This window comes from Brachypodium distachyon, chromosome 3, assembly GCF_000005505.3.
Source record: "Brachypodium distachyon strain Bd21 chromosome 3, Brachypodium_distachyon_v3.0, whole genome shotgun sequence".
Classification (NCBI taxonomy): Eukaryota; Viridiplantae; Streptophyta; class Magnoliopsida; order Poales; family Poaceae; genus Brachypodium; species Brachypodium distachyon.
This window is the reverse complement of record NC_016133.3, coordinates 46,873,674-46,896,615: the sequence shown is the minus strand read 5'-3', so window position 1 is coordinate 46,896,615 and position 22,942 is coordinate 46,873,674. Positions and strand designations below refer to the sequence as shown.

General features: G+C 44.7%; 2 protein-coding genes and 1 pseudogene across 3 annotated transcripts; 1 reads left to right on the top strand and 2 right to left on the bottom strand.

Moving 5' to 3' along the window:
* Nucleotides 1-1,702: 1,702 nt before the first annotated feature.
* Nucleotides 1,703-5,030, bottom strand: LOC100824823 (digalactosyldiacylglycerol synthase 1, chloroplastic). Its single transcript, XM_003575040.4, is given in 8 exon segments — nt 1,703-1,994; nt 1,996-2,452; nt 2,542-2,891; nt 2,963-3,229; nt 3,305-3,771; nt 3,849-3,936; nt 4,132-4,164; nt 4,287-5,030. Coding segments are annotated over 8 exon segments (2,388 nt in total). The 5' UTR covers nt 4,911-5,030; the 3' UTR covers nt 1,703-1,892.
* A 7,700-nt stretch (nt 5,031-12,730) lies between these two features.
* LOC100824515 (basic leucine zipper 34) lies at nt 12,731-18,403 on the top strand. Of its 2 annotated transcripts, none has more exons than XM_003575039.3 (5): nt 12,731-12,829; nt 13,608-14,224; nt 15,403-15,478; nt 15,567-15,693; nt 17,753-18,403. In XM_003575039.3, exons 2-5 carry the CDS (start codon nt 13,665-13,667, stop codon nt 17,959-17,961), a joined length of 972 nt encoding a protein of 323 aa, XP_003575087.1. In that variant the 5' UTR covers nt 12,731-12,829; nt 13,608-13,664; the 3' UTR covers nt 17,962-18,403. The 2 variants fall into 2 exon arrangements, with proteins under 2 accessions (XP_003575087.1, XP_024317941.1); XM_024462173.1 differs by having other exon boundaries at nt 12,769-13,131.
* An 898-nt stretch (nt 18,404-19,301) lies between these two features.
* Nucleotides 19,302-22,806, bottom strand: LOC100844996 (annotated as a pseudogene).
* Nucleotides 22,807-22,942: the final 136 nt, after the last annotated feature.

Here is a 22,942-nt window from a genome sequence, read left to right as displayed (position 1 = left end):
CGACAATATACAATGATTACTAAATCATTAAGCAAGATGCTCCGGATGCAGAAACAGGTGTGGCACATTATATAGTGTCATAGAATATACCATGATCTTGAGCAAACAAATCACCAAATCAGTGCGTGTGTGCTGTGTACCTAGCAAGCTTAATTAGGACCTAAATATCAAGTGTCACTATTACCTAAAAAAAATTCAAGTTCTCGTATCCATTATCCTGGCAAATTAAAATTTTCTGGTGTCCATATTAATGAAGTGAAATAATCAGGACTTCGGTGTAATAGATGTTACACTTTGAAGGTCAACATGATTTATTTGATCACTCGATAATGCGAAATGAAATGAAAAGAGATGTCACACGCATTTGTTTCCAAATGTAAATATGTAATACTCCCTCCGATCTATATTAGTTGTCGAAATATTACATGTATCTAGACACTTTTTAGGCAAATATACATTCATATTTGAGCAAATTTAAGACAATTAATATAGATCGGAGAGAGTACAGTAACTGAGAGTTGTGTGCCCCATGATGCAGAGGCGAAAAGCAATAGAATCTTCCTTTACCTAAAAATGAGGAAGCAATCTTTAACTTTGCTTTGCTGCAATGCAATATTAATTTGGATTTTTGTGGAAGCAGAGAAGAAAAACAAAACTTGGATTAGAGTCTTGAAACAAAACAACTTGCAAGAGTGAAAGAGACGACCAGTACTGTCTGAACGTTGTGACTGTAATAGCAAATCCATGTTCAGGCAGGCAAAACAGCGGGGGATGGAGTGCAACTGTGCAACAGCAACAGATTCAATAACGTCATCTTGCGTCTGTTAATTAAGCATGTCGCTATGAGCTCCATGCATTCCGTGCCTGGAATGGCAAGTTAGCCATCGTTCGCGTCTGAACTTGTTTTTTTCTAGAATACACTTAGCAGGTGTATCTTCATTTATAGAAGGACAAGCTGCCAAGCAGCAATACAGATTTTACAAGTTTACATTAGCCATTGTCCCGCCACGGCAACTCATGATCTCTCTCTAACACTATCAAGTGCGCTCTGGCCCAAGCCGCTCCCTCTCACCGAATCTCATCTATAATGGTCTGAGCACTTGGTCTAAGACCCTCAAAACCTACTCTGTTTCTGTGCTTCCAGATCATCCAACAGATGAGCGTCGATCTCATAGCAAACGCCTTTTTGTCCCTCGTCGGCAGTTGGATTCGCATCTGAACTTGACAATAATGCTTATTATTTTTTAGATAAAAATAATGATCCTCTTTCTTTAATAACCTATTACATAAACAATTTTTTATGATCTAATCGTTCGCTATTGTCTTCCATTGACTGTCGTAGCAATAACCTATGATCTTTTTTTCCTCGCAAAAAAATAATACGGACTATTTATTTTTAAAAGAGGCGACAATAGCGATTCGGCTTCACCATACACTGAACAAGATGTTAGACTAGTCAACGGAACCCTTCTCAGGCAGCGGGAGTTGACTAGTCAACGCAGTACGACAGCATAATTTATTCTACGTAGGAGTAGTAAATTTGACATGTTTTTACCACGACATTCCCTGCCACCAAGTCTAACCTTGCTTCTGCATTTCGCTATAGTAAAATGTCAAATTATGCAATTTTACGGATTTTTTGTTGATACATGGAAAATTAATATTGTCCAATTTAGTCGTTTTATTATATGCGGACCAAATATTTGAAACGAACTGAAGACGTGCATTTTAAAGGAGCATTATAGCTTACACCACTTGATGCAGCTCTGAATCCTACTACAGTATAAATAATCTACAGACTGGAGTACAAACAGCACTCTAAAAGATTAGTTAGGAATTCAGGATAACAGCTACACAGCGCGTTACTCTATGTACAAACATATATACGGCACCTATATGAAGTGATTTAACTGCGTGCAGTGCAGGTCGGCATCACCAACCATATAAAGGGTGCTGAACCTGGGGAGGCAGCAGACCCATATCAGCACAGTGCTGCTCATCGTAGTCGCGTGTACCAGGAATCGCCCCTGTTGCCAACCTGAGGACCTCGCTGCCAGTCAGGCAACGATGAGCAAATGCCAGTCCACCGTCCACAGCGTTTGAGAAACTAGGCTGGGAAGTTCTTCTCGACCGGGTTTCCCTGAGCCGCGGAGAGCTATTGTCATTCAGAACCTTATCAAGGTCTGAGTACTCCATGAATCTCTCTGTTGCTGCCTCCCATGATAGGTTGTACCTTTCCTCGGGAGTGAGAGGTTGGGGCTCTCTAGCCATGGCCTCTTTCACTCTGGCAACAAACTCGTCTGAGGTTTTATATGTCAAGCAGTTAGGGAATGACATGAAGAATTCGTTCGACGGATGCTCTGCACAGACGACAAATTTCCCCATGGCAAGAGCCTCTGCTGTTGCTGTGCACAAGACATCACTAATGCTCGGGTTAATGAAAACCTTGTACCTGAAATAACAGAAAATAAAGGTGCTGCATCAGTATACACAAAAAGATGGCAGCGAAGATAAGGATATGATTGAGGATTTGTGTAGTACCTATGGAGTGAATCATCTGCATGATCCATTCCCTTGAAAAACTTGAGATTCAAATCCAGTTTTCTAGCAGTAGAGTGGACTTCTTGGGAGTCCTCACCGCTTCCATACACATCTAACTTGAATCCTTCCAAGTCACCTTTATGTTTCGCCAACAAATCTACCAGTTCCCTGTAACCTTTAGCCCAGACCATCTTTCCCAGAAAGTATGCACCCTTGGAGAATGACTGCTGCCCACCCTCCCTGTCGGCTGTCAGTTTGTCTCCGATCTTAAGAAACTTTGGATTTACACCATGAACGTTGCATACAATAGATTTGGGAAGATCCTGGGTTGCTGCGGAAAGCCGTAAAACCTGCACATGCTTGTCATTAGAAATATAAAAGGCGCATCCAGACACCACCACAGTTGAGCTATAAGCAGTACCTTGTCACAGTATGCTCTGGTCACCCAATTGTTGATATGTTTAACTAAGAAAGCTTGAAGAGCCCCATTCTTCTCTCTCTTTATATATTCTAGGTAATTTGTATGAACTATGCCAACAACATGATTGAATTTTTCAGTCCAACGTTTCCCATGATGATACCAGTTAAGATGCTCAGGTTCTTCCAATATTGCTATATCAGCTTCCCTTGATGAAATGAACTGTGAGGTATCCCCAGCAGGAAGGATGCTACGCCGCTCTTTTGAGAACTGCAGGGCATACAATATGTCAGTGTAAAGTTACTGAAGACATACACCATGATGTCAGATGTATTAAACAATCACCTTGCCAGGATAAAATGATATCTTAAAATTTGATGCAAAGCCTAGTCTTTCATCCACCCAGTTCCTTATATAAGTTTCCTGCTCCTCCGGTGAATTGAATGTCACGCTATACGGATACACCAGTTCTTGGTCTGACCGGCAGAGCCAAGGCACCACCAATGTCACATCTTGTTTTTCACTTTTTGCCAAATATGCTGCACGAAACAATGGATTAACTGCTGTCCCTGTCATCCATGGTAGACTTGCAGTGGTGACTACTGCAATGTGCCTTTTGGTGTCTGAAACCTCATATTTTGTAGGTTCATTCCAGAAACCATCATCAGTGTGATAGCCAGTACTTTGTAGCACACTGGCAATTCTTAAATCAAGATCATCTGCTAAGCTATCATTTCCAACCAAGGTTGCCTCTGCTGAAAGGGAATGATTTTGTTTGCTATATAATGTCTCCACTAGTTTGTCACAGAGATCTGCACCAAAATATCAAAAGTATAAGAGGAACCCCTAAAAATCGAACAAAAATCATAACAATGTCTTTTTCATGTACCTCTTCGTAAGCCAAATTGATCCAAAAAAGGTCCAGACTGCCGGATTAGATTTGCCAGAGTTTCAGTTATATCTAGCGGGGGAACCTCCTGCATCATAAACCAAGATTAAGTTCACAGCAATATGCATGGAGCAATGAAACAATAGATAAAGATGAATCCGCATTCATTAGTTAATATAACGTGCAGAACATGAATTTCCCGACTGATATGATGGAAATTATGCAGAAGGATGCCTTTCCATCAGTTAACCGTATCATCATAGTCTGTATGGTTTGGGGTTACCTTGTATCCCTCAGACTCCATGTTAAATGATTTCTGCAACAAGGAGGAGACTGGTGAGAAGCCTGACAAACAATTTTCGCGATTGAACATAGCACTTCGACGAGACAAATAATTAACCGATAGAACATTTAACAAGAGACTGTGTGCAGAATTACCAGGCTGGATTTGAATTTCTCGACGAGCTCGCCCGTGCCACGGAAACCACCTAAAAGTTCGCTGCTCTGGCTCCGGCGCTCGAGCTCCTTCAGGCCAACCCGTATCATCCTCACGACCTCCCACTCCTTCTCCTCTGTATCCGCTTCTCCGTTCCACGCCGTGCGCCTCCACTTCTCGGCATCGCGGGCCTCAGAGACGATGGCGTTGCGGATGGCGGTGATCCCGGAGAGGTCGACGCGGGCGCTGGTGGCTCCCCTGGGCGGCACCCAGCGCTCGAGCACCCTCCGGCCAAGCTCCCGGTCCCGCGACGCGTACTGGCGGCGCAGCTCGGAGATCTTGGGCTGGATCTGCTTCCGCACGAACTCGAGCTCGGCTATTGGCGCCCCCACGGCCAAGGGCGGCGGCGGCGCTGCGAGCGGGGTTGAAGCGGACGCGAGGAGGTGCTCGAGCTCCCGGTCGGCCAGCGTGCGGAGGGAGTCGGCACGCGCGCGCATGAGCCGCAGGTCGGCGCTCGCCGAGTCCCGCACCTCGCGCCACCCCTTGGAGAGGAACGAGAACGCGCTGTCGTCTCCCCCTCTCCCTCGCCCTCCTGCGCCGGCGATCGGCGATACCCACGCCTCCATGGCTACGGCTAGGGTTTGTCCGTTTTGGCAGTCGCGAGTGGCTGAGGCTTTGAGGAGGAGGAACACGCGTGCGGGGCTGTGGGGAAAGAAGAACAGAGGAGAAGGGAAGACGACGACGTGACGCGTTTGGCTTTGGTTGGCAGTTGGCAGTTGTCCGGCTCAGGGGTGTCCAACTGTGAGGTCTGGATCTGCGCGTCGACGAAGCGATCCCCATTTGTGGTGAGGTGGCACGAGGTGGTGGTGACGTGGAAGCCGGGACGAGGAGAGTAGCGATGACTTGTGCGATGCGCTGGACGTCTCGAAGGCTGGAACTGAAAGCGGTATGGACGGCTGAGGCTTTACGTGCTGTGTTCGTGGTCTTTGTTTTTTCTTGAGTGGTGTGTTCGTGGTCTTTGTTTTCTCTCGTAAAGGAAAAGTTTCAACTACCGACTGCCTTTGTGGTCTTGATCCCGTCCCGTTCCGGATCTGTGGAGCTCCACGCGAACGAGCCACGAGCTAAGGAAATATGCTTCTGTTTGTGCAAAGTCGACAGGTCGGCGCTAAATTATTGCCCGACATCTCAGTTTAGATCGCCCGCAAAAGCAATCTAGGACAAGCATATTGAAAAGTTAGTAGTCCTGTATGATTTTAGATTTTACAACGAATTGATGCATTTATTACACGATATAGAAAAGACCCTTTTGTGTGGAATTGGGCTTCTTTCAAAGGTCAGTTCGGCAACTTATTACTGAGAGTTAGTGATTCCTTTTTTAAGGCAGGGGAGTGCTCTAGGGGTGATTTTCATATTAGAATGATGCTCTGTGATAGAAGTAATATTTTGATTCGGAATCTAGTCATTATTTATGGAGCTCCTGATAACCAGGCCAAGGCAGATGTCCTGATTAATTTGGTACATATCCTTGGATATAATGATTTACCTATAGCGATTGCTTGTGATTTTAACATGAGTAAAATACACCACTAGTCCATGAACTCGGCAAAAATGAGCATTTTAGTCCATGAACTCAAAACACACACGCTTAAACTCCAAAACTGGAACTATTGTGTCATTTTAGTCCAAAAACGGTTCGATGAGGCTTAAACACGCTACGTGGCCACCACGTCGGTTTCGGCGACCCCTTCACCGGCGTCATCTCGTCAAAAGTGAGCGTTGTGGATTTCATAGCAACCTTAGGCGAGGTGGCTGCGGCAACGACGTGGTTCTGAGAGACCCAAGATCCATGTCTGGGCGCGGCCGCCTTGCCCCTCGCGGGCTGCTTGGGCATGGTGATTTTGCAAAAAAAAATCCTAAGAAAATCGAGTAGTAGCCCGCGGTCCTGGCCGAGGACGTGGTGGCCACATGACATGTTTAAGCCTCGCCGAACTGTTTTTGGACTAAAGTGACATAGTAGTTCCAGTTTAGGAGTTTAAGTGTGCGTTTTCCGAATTCGTGGACTAAAATGTTCATTTTTGCTGAGTTCATGGACCAGAGGTGTATTTTACTCTTTTAACATTATTAGAAATAGTTCTGAAAGAAAGAAATATAAAAGGACTAGTAAATGGATTGTTCTTTTCAATGGGATTGTTGAGCATTCGGCATTGAAAGAATTAGAACTTTCTGGTACAAACTTTACCTGGTCTAGCAACCAGGAAGACGCTTTATTTGAAAAGTTAGATAGGATTTTTAAGCTTTCGATGGCCGTCTGTGATGACTTAAACCGGATGTTCATAAACTATTGGTGGGGAGTGGAACACGGAAAACGCAAAACTCACTGGATTGCATGGCACCGCATGACAGAGCCGAAAGCTGCTGGCGGGATTGGCTTTAGGGACTTGCGCATTTTCAATCAAGCACTCCTTGCTAGGCAGGCTTGGCGTCTCCTGGAGCATCCAGATAGTTTGTGTGCACATGTGCTTTAGGCAAGATACTATCCGGAAGGACACCTCCTCAATACGGTCTTCACTGGCAATGTTTCCTCCACCTCGCGTGCCACTTAATATGGGCTTGTGCTCCTGGAACAGGGGACAATATGGCGTGTTGGTTCAGGGAATAACATTAGGGTGTGGCGTGGCAATTGGATTCCTCGTGAGCAGCATCTCAAACCAAGAAGCCAGAAGGTAGATGCCACTGCAAACGGGTTTCAGATTTTCTGGATGATAATGGTGCATGGCGCCTGAATTTACTCCAACAGTGCTTCTTGTCGGCTGATGTCGTTTTCAATCTTGCAAATCCGGCCTGCAGTCCATGGGGGCTGGGGGTGGGGTGGGGGCGAGACTTCATTGCATGGCATCCTGAAAATAATGGAATATTTACTCTATGAAGCGCCTACAGGTTAGGCCTTCGTCAGAATCAACTGGATTCGCATGCTGGCGCCACTAGCTTGCACCCGGATGGCTCTCGCTCGTGCTAGGATTTAATTTTTCCGTATTTTTGCTTGGCGCCTACGCACTGATAGCCTTGCCAGTCAGACGGACTCGAAGAAGCGTACGATGGAGAACCCTCCGTCCAACAAATGATGCCTCAACTTTAACCAAATTTGAATGCATCTATACACTAAGTAATGTCTAGAGAATTTGTTAGCCTATACCAAATGTCTCGGAGCTGAACTGTGATGGCCCAGAATGGCTACTTGTCGCTTTGGCAAAGGCTTCGGAAGCTCAGCGGGTTATGATACTAATGTTGTTATGGAGAGTGTGGCATGTGCACAATGAGCCCACGCATGATAAGCCCCCGACGCCGGTGGCTGCATCTCAGCGCTTCTTGCAGGGCTACGTGGACTACATGCTAGCAATCAAGCAAGACCTGATGTGCTGAAGGGCAAGCAGGTGATTACCTATCATTGTTCATCTTTTGGTGTTTTTAGCAATCTCAAAAGCACTTCTCCCGTTTACACATGAAGTTGAGAAACACCTCCGGACATGCTTCTCAGCTAGAAGCACCAAAAGCAAGAAGCATGTCCGGAGGTGCTTCTCAGCTTCATGTGTAAAATGGGAGAAGTGTTGGGTTCGTTGCATAGGAAACAAAAATTTTCCTACGAGAAGTGCGGAAGAAAACCTAAGAATATATATACTAGATGTATGCAACGAGAGGGATCATGAACACCATACCCTCGTAGACCGCTAAGCGTTACGATCACGAGAACGTTGTTGGTGTAGTGGAACTTTCAATGAGATTAATCTCAGTGCCGAACGGACATCACCTCCTTGGTATCCACACGTTCAGCTTCACGTCGTCTCTTCCTTTCCTTGATCCAGCAAGCGAGAGGGAGAGGTAGATGAGATCCCGGTAGCACGACGGCGTGGTGACTATGGTGAATATCCCCACGGGCAGGGCTACGCCGTGCACGTGAGAAGAGGAGAAGAGGAGGGCTCAGGGGAGAGAGATCCAACTGAAGGCTTGGTGTGTCCTGCCCCTTTCCACCCCCCCTCTATTTATATAGGGGTAGGGGAGGGGGTGGCCGGCCAGGTCTGCCCCCCTTTCCAAAAGGGGGCTGGCGGCTAGGGGAGGGAAACCCTAATAGGGTTTCCTCCCCCCCCCCCTAGTTACCCTTTAGCCCTAGGGTGGGCTGGCCGCATGGGCCTTGTGGGGGGCAGCCCCCCAGGGATAGGTGGGCCTCAAGGTGGAAACCTCCGGATCCCTCCGGAACCTTCTAGAAGCTTCCCGGTCAAAACCGGAAAATATTCCGAACTTTCCGAAACCTGAAAACAACTTTCCATATATAAATCTTTATCTCCGGAACATTTCGGAGCTCCTCATTACGTCTAGGATCCTATCCAAGACTCCGAATCATAATTCGATATCATCATCATTTATCTCATCTAACCCAAGCAACATGAAACGTTAAGTGTGTGACCCTACGGGTTCGAGAACATGTGGACATGATCAAATATCAATAACCAATAGCGGGACCTGGATGTCCATAATGGTTCCCACATATTTCACGAAGATCTCATCGGTTGAACCACTATGTCGAAGATTCAATTAATCCAGTATCCAATTCTCTTTGTCTCGCGATATATTACTTGCCCGAGATTTGATCGTCGGTATCGCCATACCTAGTTTAATCTCGTTACCGGCAAGTTCTCTTTACTCGTTCCGTAATATAATACCCCCGCGACTAAACACATTAGTCGCATGCTTGCAAGCTCATTAGGATGTTATATTACCGAGAGGGCCCAGAGATATCTCTCCGTCACAAGGAGTGACAAATCCCAGTCTTGATCCATACAACCCAACAAGCACCTTCTGAGATACCTGAAAAACACCTTTATGATCACCCAGTTACGAGATGACGGTCGATGCCCACAAAGTATTCTTCCGGTACTAGGGAGTGGCATGATCTCATGGTCTAAGGAAATGATACTTGACATAATAAAACATAAGCAACTTAAACTTAACTGACACGATCAAAAGCTATGTTTAGGTTTGGGTCTGTCCATCACATCATTCTCCTAATGATATGACCTCGTTATTAAATGACAACACATGTCTATGGTTAGGAAATCTTAACCATCTTTAATCAACGAGCTAATCTAGTAGAGGCGTATTAGGGACACGGTATTTGTTTATTTATCCACACACATGTATTTGAGTTTCCAATCAATACAATTAAAGCATGGACAATAAACATTTATCAAGAACAATGAAATATGATAATAACAAATTTATTATTGCCTCTAGGGCATATTTCCAACAAGAAGTGCTTTTGAGATTGCTAAAAGCACCAAAAGCTGAAGCTGAAACCCAAACAAACAGCGCCTAAGTCATTGTGTCCTACTGTAGATGTGCCTTGGGAGCCCCTAGATGGATCAAACTAAATGTTGATGGAGCCTACATCTCGGGCACGGGCGAGGCAAGTACAGGTATGGATGCACGTTGCATTGCAGAATGATTTGTTTTTTTGTGCCACAATGCGTTGGAAGTTGAACTCTTGGCCTGCATGGAAGGGCTTGCGATTGTTCTTCAGCGCATAGAGATGTCTGTCATCGCAGAGGTGGACTGTACACAGGCCATTGCTATGATTACGTCCTGCCAGCGAGATATGTCAAAGGTATGGAGGAATTGTTGAGGAAGTTAAGAGTTTGGTAGCTTCAAATAGGGAAATTAGATTTTCCAAAATTCACCGATCAAAGAATAGGGTCAGTCATGATCTGGCGGCTTTTGCCAGGACTAGTCGACAAACTTCTTGTTGGCTCCGATGTAATCCACTGGATCAAGGGGAAACGGATTATGTAACCCTTATCTGATGCAATGAAATTCTCCTTGTTCGCAAAAAAAGAGTAATGAATGGTTGTCTCATTATCCTCTTACTGCTACTACAACTCTTAATAGACGTATCTTTGACCATACTGGTTTAATGATGTCTCCATCAAGAGTTCAGAGGCCGTATAGATTTGAGTTTAGTTGGTTTCTCCATCAAGAGTTATATAAAATAATTGTTCAGGTTTGGTGTATGAAGTTCCTTGGTCTAGTTTGGAATAACAATGGCTTAATAGAACTGGTTTCCTTAGGAAGAAATTAAAAGGTTGGCATCCTAACCAACAAAAGTGTAACAAGGAATCTTATGAAGACTTTATCTATGCAGATAGATGCATTGGATAGAGAAAATGAGAATATAGGTTTGACTAGTGCTACTAGGATTTTAAAATATTAGTTGGAATCTAGACTTAATAATCTTATTTCTAAAGAAGAAGAGTTAGTGTGGTTCCAAAGATCCAAAGAGCAGGATCTTGGAAGGAGATAATAATACTCCATTCGTCCCATATTAAGTGACTTTCTATTACATGTATGTAGACGCGTTTTAAGCATAGATACATCCATATTTGGACACATTTGAGTCACTTAATATGGGATGGAGGGAGTACATCTTACTTTATGACAAGAGCCAGTGGTAGGAAGAGAAGGACTAAAATTCTCACTCTTAATCAGGTGGATAGAGTTATTACTGGGAACAACATATATTAGATTATGCTACTAATTTCTTTAAAGAATCGGTTTGGTCCTCGTGATCTCTTAATTTCACTTTAGAGGCGCCAATGGATTGTGTTCTTAATAATGCTGATAGAGATATGTTGGATGCTAATTTTACGTTAGAAGACATTACGCATCTTGTTTTCTCTATGAAAAGAAATAGAGAGCTCCAGAGGGCCACATTGTTTTCTAATAGAATTCTATCAGAAGTTTTGTCCTTTGCTTAGCAAGGATTTATTCTTGTTGTTTCAGTCCTTTTATAATGGAATTTTGGATCTACCTATATTTAATTATGGTAATATAACTCAGCTGCCCGAAGGAATAAATGTAGACAAAATTGAAATGTATAGGCCTGTCTGTCTTTCTAATACCATTTTTAAAAAGTTTACACAAGTTGTGAACAATAAGGCCATGTTGGTAGCAGATAAGTCTATTGATACGGTCCAGCTATCTTTTATCAAAGGAAGGTACTACCTTCGTTCCATAATTCTTGTCTCAAATTTGACCAAAAATGGATGTATCTATTCCTAAAAAGCGTCTAGATACATGTAATATTTCAACAAAAGTTATGAAACGGAGGAAGTACATTTTAGATGATGTACTCTTATTACATGAAATTCTGCATGATATTAATAAATCTAAAAGACTAAAAGTAGTGATGTTTTCTTTAAGGTAGACTTTGAGAAAGCATATGATAAAGTAAACTGGTCTTGTTTGTTTAATGTTTTGAATATGAAAGGCTTTTCTTCCCATTTTGTGGATATGGTTATGGAAACTGTTAGGGGTGGTAGTGTTGGTATTACAGTAAATGATGTGGTGGATCCTTATTTTAAAACTAAAAAATGGTTGAGGCAAGGGGATCCCTTATCTCCCTTGTTGTTCAATTTGGTTGCTGATGTGTTGAACACCTTGGTCCGAAGGGCTCAACACCAAGGTTTAAAATCCGATTTAGCTTCTCATTTAACACATGATGGTTTATGTATGCTAGAAAACCCCACCCAGGGCAGCACATGGGAGAGGGAGGTCAAAAGCATGGGCCAAGAGACGATGTGTGGCAGCACAGGGTGGATCTGCGGGAGCGGTGTGTGGGAAGGAGACGACGAGGCGTTGTGACGGTGATAGCTGGAGGAGATGACACGCATGGCTTCCACGTGTGGGATCGAGAGAGAAAATGGCGAGAAAGACAAGGGGGAGAGGGAAAGGATAAGCACGCGGTGGGTGGATAAGCATGTGGTGGGAGGCCTGCCCACAGGTGCGACATGTTAGCGGAATTGACGGTGTCGCGTGGGTCGCGTAAGAGCGTTTTCCCTTGATATAACTCTGATGGAGTATATCAATTAATCTGGATCCTTAGATCAAAGAAAATCGATGGTTTATATTGGTTCTAGGTATTGTATAGCTTCTTTGCCTTGACACTTCCTCTACTCCTAACTCCACACAGCGCCGCCGCGGCCTATTTCTCTCGCCACAACTTCCCCACCTCTCTCCTACCTCTCTCCCCTGGTGCCTCCACTGGGCAGCGCCTCGTCGAGATCCGTCAGCCTTATCCGGAACCGGCCTCCAGTCCCGTCCTTCCGTTCTCCTTGTCGCGACCGTTCCTCGTCCCGAGACTCGACGCTCTTCCTCATCGATCGGCGCTGTTGCCCATTTTGGTAAGCATATTCCTCAAAAAATAGCTACGGGAACCGGTTCGAGATCGGCGGGGATTTTTTCTCTGGCGACTAGGGTTTAGGAAAACATGGCAGTATAATTTTTTCCTTTTCTTTGCTTTTTGCTTTGCTTGCTTGGCAACCTTCCCTTCCCTCCCTGGCCCATCTCGCTGCCGAGCGCCCCGACGGCCCAACCCCGTCGCTCGTCTTCCTCCTCGAGCGAGCGCCGCCACCCCCTCCCTCCCCGTCCCGCTGCCGAGCGCCCCAGCCCCCTCGCTCCGTCGCTCGTCATCCTCCTCGTGCGAGCGCCTCCACCGCAGGTATCTATCTCCCCTTCAATTCTCTCGTTCCCGACCGTTTCTCCTCCCATCACCCCACGAACAGAGCCCGCCCTTTAGCTTCCCGCTGCATCTCCTTAATCTTCCCCAATTCGTAACTGAGGCAAAAATCAAGGTAGGGCGGCCCGCCCTACCTTTCCCTACCGGGTCCTCCGCCCTTGAGCGTCGTGGCCGACGTGTCGATCTAACGCCCGTAGCCACCATCGCCGTTCCCATTCCTCTTGTTGTGACATACGGCGTTCCTGCTGTCTCCAGCCCCTCCGCAGTCGACTTTGGGTTTTGAGGTATGAGGTTGTTTCATCCTGTGATTAGCCCAAAATTGGCTGCTTGCGCTGCTGGCAGCGGTCACCAGAGTAGAACGAGAGACTAGATCACTTCAGTGCTGCCTCTGATTGATTTCCGATTGGGAAGTGTGGAGTAGTAGCCGGTTGTGCCTTTTGCTGGTTGGGCTGGATGAGCAGGATTTGGGGGAAGAAAATGAGGAGGGGGTTACAGAACAAGAGTCTGGTGCTTGGTTAAAATCCTTTTCGAATACATACATAATTAGTTTTGTTTGCCAAAACTAGTGGGATGTACATGTGTCCTTGTACACTGTAGATGTACATGTACACCCTTTTACCACTGTAGTTCCATCCCTGGCAACAATATTTCGTGTGTTCTGCTTTACCGGGTTGTTTTGATTTCTACTTGATGCATGTTTTCTGTGTTCCTTTTCACATGTTTTATATGTTCATCTGTTGCTTGTTTCGTTAATGAACAGAACACAGAGTGACTGTTGGATGGTATGTAGTTAAATAGGAGAACATCATCACATGCCATGTCTCGGTCACCACACCTCCCGCCCCGCTGCCCGCAGCTGGGTCCTCAAATCACAAGGAGAGATGACAGCTTGTTCACACAGAGCTGCAGGTTCCCATCAGATGATCCGTTCTTTGGTGAACCACCATGTTGGCTTGATGATCTCCTCGCAGATTCTGGCAAAACTCCGAACCTTCCGCCTCTTAGGAGAGCTTGTAGTGATTCCGATGCTATCTTGGATGCACTGACAATATTCAAGCTCCCAATTTTTCCAAGTGAGGAGGGGGATGTGCAACCAGCAAGCGAAAGTGGGGATTCATTTGATGCTGTTGCAGGGGGTGAAAGTGGTTCTGCCGTTGAAGGTAGCTGTGTTTATGGGCCAAATTCGCCAAGACAGAAGAGCAGGCTCACCAGTTCAGAGAGTTCCATGGTAAATGCTGTCCTGGAGAATGTCCCTAACAACCCCCTGCAGTACCTGACCATTGACCCTTCAAGTACTCTGCATGGCAATGTGGCCAATGGAACAGGAGATGCATACGATGATGTAAACCATCTTGATCAAGACAAATCATTTAAAAGGTACACTGCTCTCCCTGTATGAGATCTCCACAGGAGCACCTTGAAATGCTCTCTTATTCCAATTTCTTATAGAATGTAACTAGAAGTATAAGTGATATTTGCAGTGAAAGTGGTTGGAAGTATTTTCAAAGAAGTGAAGACTAGATTTAGCACTCTTAGCAACATAATGAACTGGGATAGATAATAGCCTGTGAGAACATTCTACTTTACAGCATAAAATGAAATGTCAATACAAATAACTGTAGTACCTATTGTGGGACACAAAAATTTGAGTCCTGTCTCCATAGGTTCCTGTTCCAGATATGATAATTTAGGTTGGTCTGATCTTACTTGCACAAGTACTTCCAAGTTATGCAGGTATCCAGTGTGTTACAAATTCACTAATGTACTTGTTCCATGACTACCATGACAGCAACAGGTCCCCTGTGCCTTGTAATATCTGACCTCGGGTTTGTCCTGTGTCTATAAATGACCGCAGAGTTCTTCTACATGTATAAACTGCAAGGACTTAGTTCATTGGAATCTGAACATCAATACTTCACTATCGTTACTCTTATAAAGATGCCAATGTTTCTAAATCCAGAAAGTGATTAATTGAAGGTACTGCCTTTACTGATTAGACACTCTAAAAATATGCTAATGGAAGTAATGATAACTTTAGTGTCAGAAGTGCATAAGAATCACTTTAGTAGTATGTCCTTTTGTTCTTGTCAAAATATCAAGTCTCTATTAAGCAGTCAAGCAGTTCAAAATAGCATTGCAGGAAATCTTGGATGTGTGTTTATTGCATACATGTGTATCATATTTTACGATCATACGTTTTTCCACCTGGGGACTGTTTCCTTGTGCTGAACATTTTTTTTTTTGAAAGATCAATAAGTGCATCTGATATTCATGATCTTTCTTCTAGTGTGACTAGTATATCATGCGAAAGTTGGGCTACCAGGGGCATTTAGTGCAAATGTTGGATTGCTATCAATATTTGACATGGTGAAATTGTCAGTTAGGAATATGTAGTTTCTTTTCTTATGCATCTGTTTATGTTGCATACCTAAAAGCTTTTGTTTATTATATGTCGAAATGTTTTCTTATACGCATATTAGCAATAAAAAAAACAGCATATGCTTTGAGAAATTTGATCTGTTGGTTCCTATTGAACAAATGAACATTTCTGTCAGGCGCTCAGGGCAAAGATCTAGGGTCAGGAAACTTCAATACATTGCTGATCTTGAAAGAACTGTTGACTCACTTCAGGTAATTTATATGACCTTGTATGTTTTATATTTGTTGAGGTTTGTTAACTTTTTTATGACAGTAAGTTTCTTTTTCTTTTGCCTTTTAGAACATGGGGGCTGATTTGGCTCTAAGAGTAGCATCTCATTTCCAGCTTCGTAATGCTCTATCAATGGAAAACAAGCAACTGAGGATACAGATTGCTAGTCTTCAGCAAGCAAAGCTAGTTAAGGATGGTATGTTTGGGTCCATTTGCGCTTTGTGAAATTATCAATGTTTGTTTTTGAGAAAAATGCTTGCATGATTCGGTGTATACATGTAGCCATGGTGAATATAAGCAACATTTATAGTTAATCCAACAGTAAATATGATCATAGGTTCTGTACCTAGAAGAATCATATGCATTATCATTAGTGAAAACAGTACCACAGAAGTAGACAATTATTAGATGGAGCTAAATGCTTAATGATTCAGCATAGGCCACATCCATAAATGACCCGCTGTGGTGGGCTCATACAGCTACCCTTCCGCTGTGGCATCAAATCACTGTGGAGAAATTCAAAATTATTTTGATGACGTAGTCTACAGACTGTTCTAGCATCTTTTAATATTTTAACTTGAAATTTAAAATTTGTTGTAAGAAACCAAAATATCAAATTTGGTTTGAATAGTAGCATTTGTCTTTTGCTTTTTATTTTCCTTTCGGATTATCATTTGTCAGACATCTCATTTTTGTTATTCTTATGCATGGACATAGAATAATTTTGAACCTGTAATTTTACACAGAAGTGCAAATTGAGGAGTAGATCAATTGTGCTACTCCCTCCGATCCATAATAAGTGTCGCTGATTTACTACAACTCTGTACTAAATCAGCGACACTATTATGGATTGGAGGGAGTAGTTTATTTCTTAATATTCATGATAATTTGGTGTCCAAATCAAAGGGCATACGTGCACCCCAATAAGTGACTGCACAACTTTAGCGCTCTAGCATTCATTGAAATTTTGACTCCAAACAAACATGTTAGAGGAAACAAAGAAGACAAGTTTGTTATCTCTATTAGGATTTACGTTTTTGCTCATTTCCTTTTCCTTCTGACATATTCCTTGGCAAATTTTGTTGTTTTTGTTACTATTATCATAGAATGGATTTGAATTCGAAATATTACCATACGTAGAGAATTGAGAAGTCCATAAAAATGAGCTCTGAAGTTTATCATTTTTGTATGGTGCCCAAACCAAAGGGTCACAAAGGGTTAGCACATATTGTATGTTCATTTTATCCTTTGGAAGTTGCATGCTTCTACTATTTTGCGAGTCTTGGTTAGATGTTGAATATTGGTCATTTGATGATTAGTGCTAAATAGAATTACCAATGCACTCAAGTGGATGGATAAACTGATCTACACATTCCTGTGGTGCTCTTGCTTTTTGTCAAACTGAGCTTGACATCAGAATTCACGTTTGCCATTGGTCAAACTGAACCAGAGCTTTGGCCTTTTGGTTAAACTCAGGGTGAAACTGGAAGTAGACAATGTAACTGTGGTGATAGGCTGAGATCGTTGGTTGTGGTCATCCTATCAAAATGTGTTAGGTGAAACAATGGTGTTTAATAGTAAATGTTTCCATGAGCATCTTGTTCTTTACCTCGGGATTTTAGAGCATTTCAATAATCATGAAAGCCTTCTTCTGTTGCTTCTACATTATACTGATCAGATGGGAGGCATTGCTACCGCAAATCAATAACTAGGTGTAGTCATCGAACTTATGTTTGGGCCCCAAGTTGATGGGAAAGATACAAAAGAAAAGGAAACTGTTGTGTCGGTAGTCTATAGAGGGCCTGTACCATCCTTTTAAGATATTCAGTTAAGATGAAGGGAGCCAGAATTTTTCTGCAAACAGCAACTTCTATCTGTTCTGTAATTCCTTTTAATTGGAATTATCTTTCCTCTTTTCTTCTTCTGATTTGGATTGACTTTAAACTTGAAATGAATCAAATGATGTACAAAACTAGTCTAAATTAAGAACCACATTACAGTGACAGGTTTGATTTCCATATATTAATGTGACGCTGAAACCAACACGATTTGCATCGTTGGCATTGCTGCATGTATCATCACTTTGCACCACAAACGGGACAGATTTCGATATCCGATGGTCCGACCTAGAGTTTGGTCAATGAATGTGTAGATTTTAATTATTATTTTTTGGTTGAAGTAAACTATAGGAATTTTATTCCATGATGATTCTTATGCACGGCACCTCACTTAACAACTTGCTATGTTATTGGCAGGTCAAACACTATTCTTGAAGAAGGAAACCGAGAGGTTGAAGCAGATTTCTGCGGGTCACCGCAGGAGCAGGAGTGTCACTTCTTGCTTTGACACCGACTCTTTTGGAGCAGACCCATCAGCAATCAACTGGCAGATGCTTGACATGTCAAAGCTGAGCTTAAACGGCAGCCCTGTTCCTGTGCCCCCGAGAGGTGGCTATGGCCTGTAACACCTGCCTGCCATGATACCAGTAAGAAGAAAGATCGCGGCAGTATCCTCGGAGGTGTTATTGCTTCACTAACCTGACCAACCATAGATTCAAGGTTGTTATCCTTCAGTAGGACAGAGTAGAGAGTATCAGCCATTATCACAGAAAATATAAAGAGGTTGTCGACTAAGTTTATCTTCTCTAGGAATTGTGCAATGCTCTAAACATAGATGAGACATTACCATTCTCGATCTTCAAATCAGTGCGGTGCTTTGGTCGCCGTTGATGCATTGTGCCATGGTCACTCTCTGAATATTTCTCCTCCCAAGTTGATGTGTGGGGACCCACTCTTTGGGCATCTCCAACGATACACATCTGCTACTAAAACCATGCCATATAAGCTTTTTCATGATATGGAGAGAAAAGTTAAATGAAAGTAAGAGCCCAAACAGTTTCTTGTATAGCTGTTAACTTTTTTCCCCTCATCCACATCATAAAATGTTTATGTGGCTTGCTTTTTGTCAAACTGAGATCCATATATGATAGTGGAGCTCACAAAGCAACTGTTTTAGCAATAAGAGGTCTCTCTAACAAAGTATTTGGTTTTATTACTTATGTCTTGGTACAAAGGTCTAAATATTTCTTGTAAGCACAACGTAAGCTCTTTGATGATGTGAATAAGAGTGAAGGTAAAGTTCCCAGCAAAAAAGGGGTGCCGTCTCTAAGCTCAGAGGTGCCTCCTTCCTAACATCTGAGAGCATCTTGAATAGTAGCCCCTAAAATAGGGGCCTAAACACCATTTAAGGGCTCCCTTCAATTTTTAGGGTTAAAAAAAAATACAATCAACTTCAATAGTAGCCCCTATTATACAACCTTTTTCTTTCTTCATAACATGTGAGACCTACTTATCAGTGAATTATCTTTTATTTTTTTGTCCTTTCTTCTCCATGAGTATGCCTCGTCCGGCCAGGGCGAGGTGGACGGAGGAGGGGCACTGAGGCGAAGCGGGGGTGTGGCGGTACGGAACGCCGGTTAGGAGGTGGAGCGACGACATGGATGTAGCGTCGAGGATGTCGCGGTGAGGTAGACAAAGGGACACTATTGGCGGGCTGGAGCCTGGAGCGGCGGCAGAGAACGTGACGCAGATGGACGGTGCGGCGACAGGAAAGGGCGGCACGGGGCGAGTGGGGACCAAGTGGAGCAGCGGTGTGAAGACATAAAGGAGGTGGGAGGTCGGCTGAAGGCGGCGGAACTTGGAACAGCCACTACCTAAATGCTCAGAACTTGGATTACACTTAAAATGATGTACTAGTAACTGGAGAGAAACAAAATTTGAATGTGAGGATAGCACGGCACGCACATGACACATCATACCTCATTGAAACAAGTAGATTCAACGGTTTTGAAACAGAGAAAACTGTATGCACTACATGGTCTAAAAATGACCAAGACCCATCCACCCACCCATCTGAAAGGATGGGCTGCTTGGGTGCACCTGCGTGGCCTCCCTGAACGCCGACTCGATCGCGCGGCCGACTTGGGGCCGGTGGTTGCTGTATTCGCGAAACACGCTGATCTTCTCGAGGCTTAGCAGGTGCTCCATGCCAGTGGGTGTCGCGCCACCGAAGTTGAGCTCGTGGAACTCAAGATGGAGCCTCCGTAGCCTAGGCGCAGTCCCAGCCTGGAAGCCCAGGTTTGCCGAAGCATCTTCCTGTGGGGAGCAGAAATGCAGTTCCTCCAGAGCCGGAAACAATCCCGTGCCCAGCGTCACAAGAGCCGCCGCGGTGGTTCGGATCTCTCCTGGGGAATCGAAATGCTCCACCAAGAGACGGAGGTAGACAAGATCCGGCAGCTCTCCCAGAGCACGGACCTCGTCGGCCGATGTGATCTCCCTGACGCGCAGAACCAGGCGGCAGAGGCAGTGAAGATCACCAACCCATTTGGGAACTCTGGAGATGGCCCAGCCTTCCAGTTCGAGCACTTGCAGACGGAGAGGAATATGGGACAATGCGGCCAGCCGGTCGTCGTCGTCGTCGATCTTGCGTAAAATGCAGAGCTCTCTGAGGTCACGCAGCATCCCAAACAAGGTGACCAGAGCATCCAGCGCTGCTGCCGGCAAGACTTGCCTCGCACCATTGCAGAGCCTCAGGTTCCTCAGATTGGTCAGCTCGCCGAGGGCCCTGATGTCCTCCGAGGACCTTTCCCTTATGTCAAGCCAACCCAGAGTGAGCAATGATTTCATGTTGCCGATCCCTTCAGGCAGCCTTGTATCAAGAGGAACAATCAGATGGGACAGGCGGGGCAAGCGAATTATATCTGACGGGATGCTTACTTCAAGAATATAATCTATTTCCAGCGTCTCCAGATGCACAAATCCTTCAAAACTACGAGGAAACTTTATCTCTGTAAACCATGCCTGTGACTTTGGGCCCAAAACCTTCAGATACCTCAGCTGACATAATTGGCCAATATCAGTGAGGTCGAGTCCAATCCGATCACACGTGATATCAAAGAACAGCACTCGTAGATACTTGAATGGGAAAACAGGACACTTGAACCCTGACTTTCCGAACCATGCAAGCGATCGAACTTGTGATAGGCTACTAGCCACGGTCGCTGGTACTGCATCTTCTTCCAGTGCGCCACCGGCCCTCGAGTTGAGAGATAATCTACGGACATTGTACTTGCACTCGTGCAGTCTCGCCTCTTTAAAACTGTATGCCACACTCAGGAAGTTTTCTTCTGCACACTTGCTTAGGACCAAATCAAGCATCATGTCATGAACTTTGCAACTCAGCACCTCCCCATATTGAGTCCTTTCAGGCTGCATAAGGTTTCTGTTTATAAGCTGATTGAAATAGGTCTTCCCAACATCCTCCAGATTTTGCCCGTGCAAATTACTGACGAGGCCCTCAGCTACCCATTGCCGCACCAGATCATCCCTCCCGATGACATGGTCCTCTGGATATATACCAAGGTATAGGAAACATGCCCGGAGATGGCGAGGAAGATCCATGTAGCTAAGGTTTAGTATACGGTTCATCCCTTCCAAGGTAGGATTTGTGGCACAATGAGAACTCAGAGAATTCCTTATGCTCTCCCAATCGTCCCTTAATCTTGCTGGACGACTAGCTAATAGGCTAGCAATTGTGATGACTGCAAGTGGCAGTCCGCCACACTTCTTCAAAATTTCGGATGAAACTTCTTTGAGTTGGGTGGACAGTCCTGTTCTGACCCAAATACTCTGTTGAAGAACAACTTTCTCGAGTCTCCTTCATCAAGGGGCTTTATTCTGTAAATGCAACCTTGGTCATTGCGACAGGCTGCAGCAGCCACACCATCCACCCGTGTGGTTACTATTACTCTGCTCCCGTTACCACTTTCTGGAAAGGCACACCTTATTTGATCCCATGCTGTCTCATCCCAGCAGTCATCAACTACAATCAAGTACCTGTAGAATTTTACATGTGTTACAGTACGATATGACAATAATAAGTTGAAGACAGAAGGATATGTAACTTTGTAGTATTTAATTTGTTCAAAATAAAATGCACACCGATTATTGGTACATCTAGGAATCCAGGAGATTTTTGTTTGCAAATGTTAAAAGGAAAAAAATATATCTTGTGGCTTAGTTTTCTGCCTTGCGTGACCATTCCACAGCCTCAACCAAAGCTTTAGATCGCATAAATGGGACAAAAGTTAAGCAGCACTAAACCGAATTGCTCATGACACACAAAGCCGAGTGGAACACCACAAGCCCCTCGAAACCAGCACCCCAGCCCAACAACCAGGCCACACAAATTTCAATGCATTATTTGTTGTCAAAGAACACAATACTGTAGGGAAAGATAACGGAGCAAAATGATGAAATAGTGAAAATTATAGGCTAGGCCCATACAAATACAAATAGTGCAGATCTATTGGACAGCAAGTAATTACCTTTTGTGCGCGAGATGCTGTCTAAGGCGATCGACGATGTCCTGCACGTCGCAGGCGGAGGAGGACTCCCCTAACCCAAGCTTTAGTTGCAGGCCAACGAGAAGTCTCATCACATCGGGTCTTTGGGAGACCGAAAAGAAGGCCTTGGAGTCAAACTTCTCTCCAATCTGGTCATACACTTGTTTAGCGAGCGTAGTTTTACCCAGGCCTCCGAATCCCACGATCGAGACCACCTTGAGCTTCTTTTCGGAACCGCCCGTCAACCAACCGACAAGCTCCTCCCTTGGACCGTCAACACCAACAAGCCAAGCTGCCTCCTTGTACATCGCCGAAATTCGGGGATCAACAGCCACGGAGCCAGCTGCACCAGAAACCACCAAGCTTGCGCAAGGCGGCACACGACACCCGGAATCGTACCTCATGCGCCGCTTGTTCGCCTCCATTGCGAGGTCCTTGAGGCCCGCCATCTTGTCGGCGACTCGACGGCGAGCCCGCAACGTCCTGAGACGGCGAGAGGCTTTCTTGACGAAGCCGCCCTCGCTAGCGTTGGCGCCTCCAAGGACGGGCATGGAGTCGTCGATGCAGTTCTCCATGTCGTAGGCCATCTCCCTGACATGGTCCCTCCAGTCCTTGGTCACTGGATCGAGCGGTGCTCCATCCATGAGCTCGAGATTCTCAAGGGCGGCGTTCATGGCGCTCAGCTCATCCTTGAGGAACGACGCCTGCTTCCTCACCCCTGTCAGCTTCTAGCACTCGTCGCCGATCAGCGTGGTCAGCTTGCCGAGGAGGGGGTCCATCGCCCCCTTGGTCACGCTCACGATTTCTGCCATGTCGTCGATCGCTAGCTAGCTATCTGCTTGAGGAGACTATCATCTGTGCGCAAAGGCTTGTTACAATTAATGGTGGTATCTATGCTAGTTAACTCGAGATTCCCATTGCCCTAGTTAACTCAAAAGCACATTGTACACCGCATTGGTTTATTCCTGTAGATCCACGCCTGAACTGTCAGGTGCGTGGTTTGATGTTTTTTTTTCTTGCTCCTCGCCCTTTCACGCTTGGC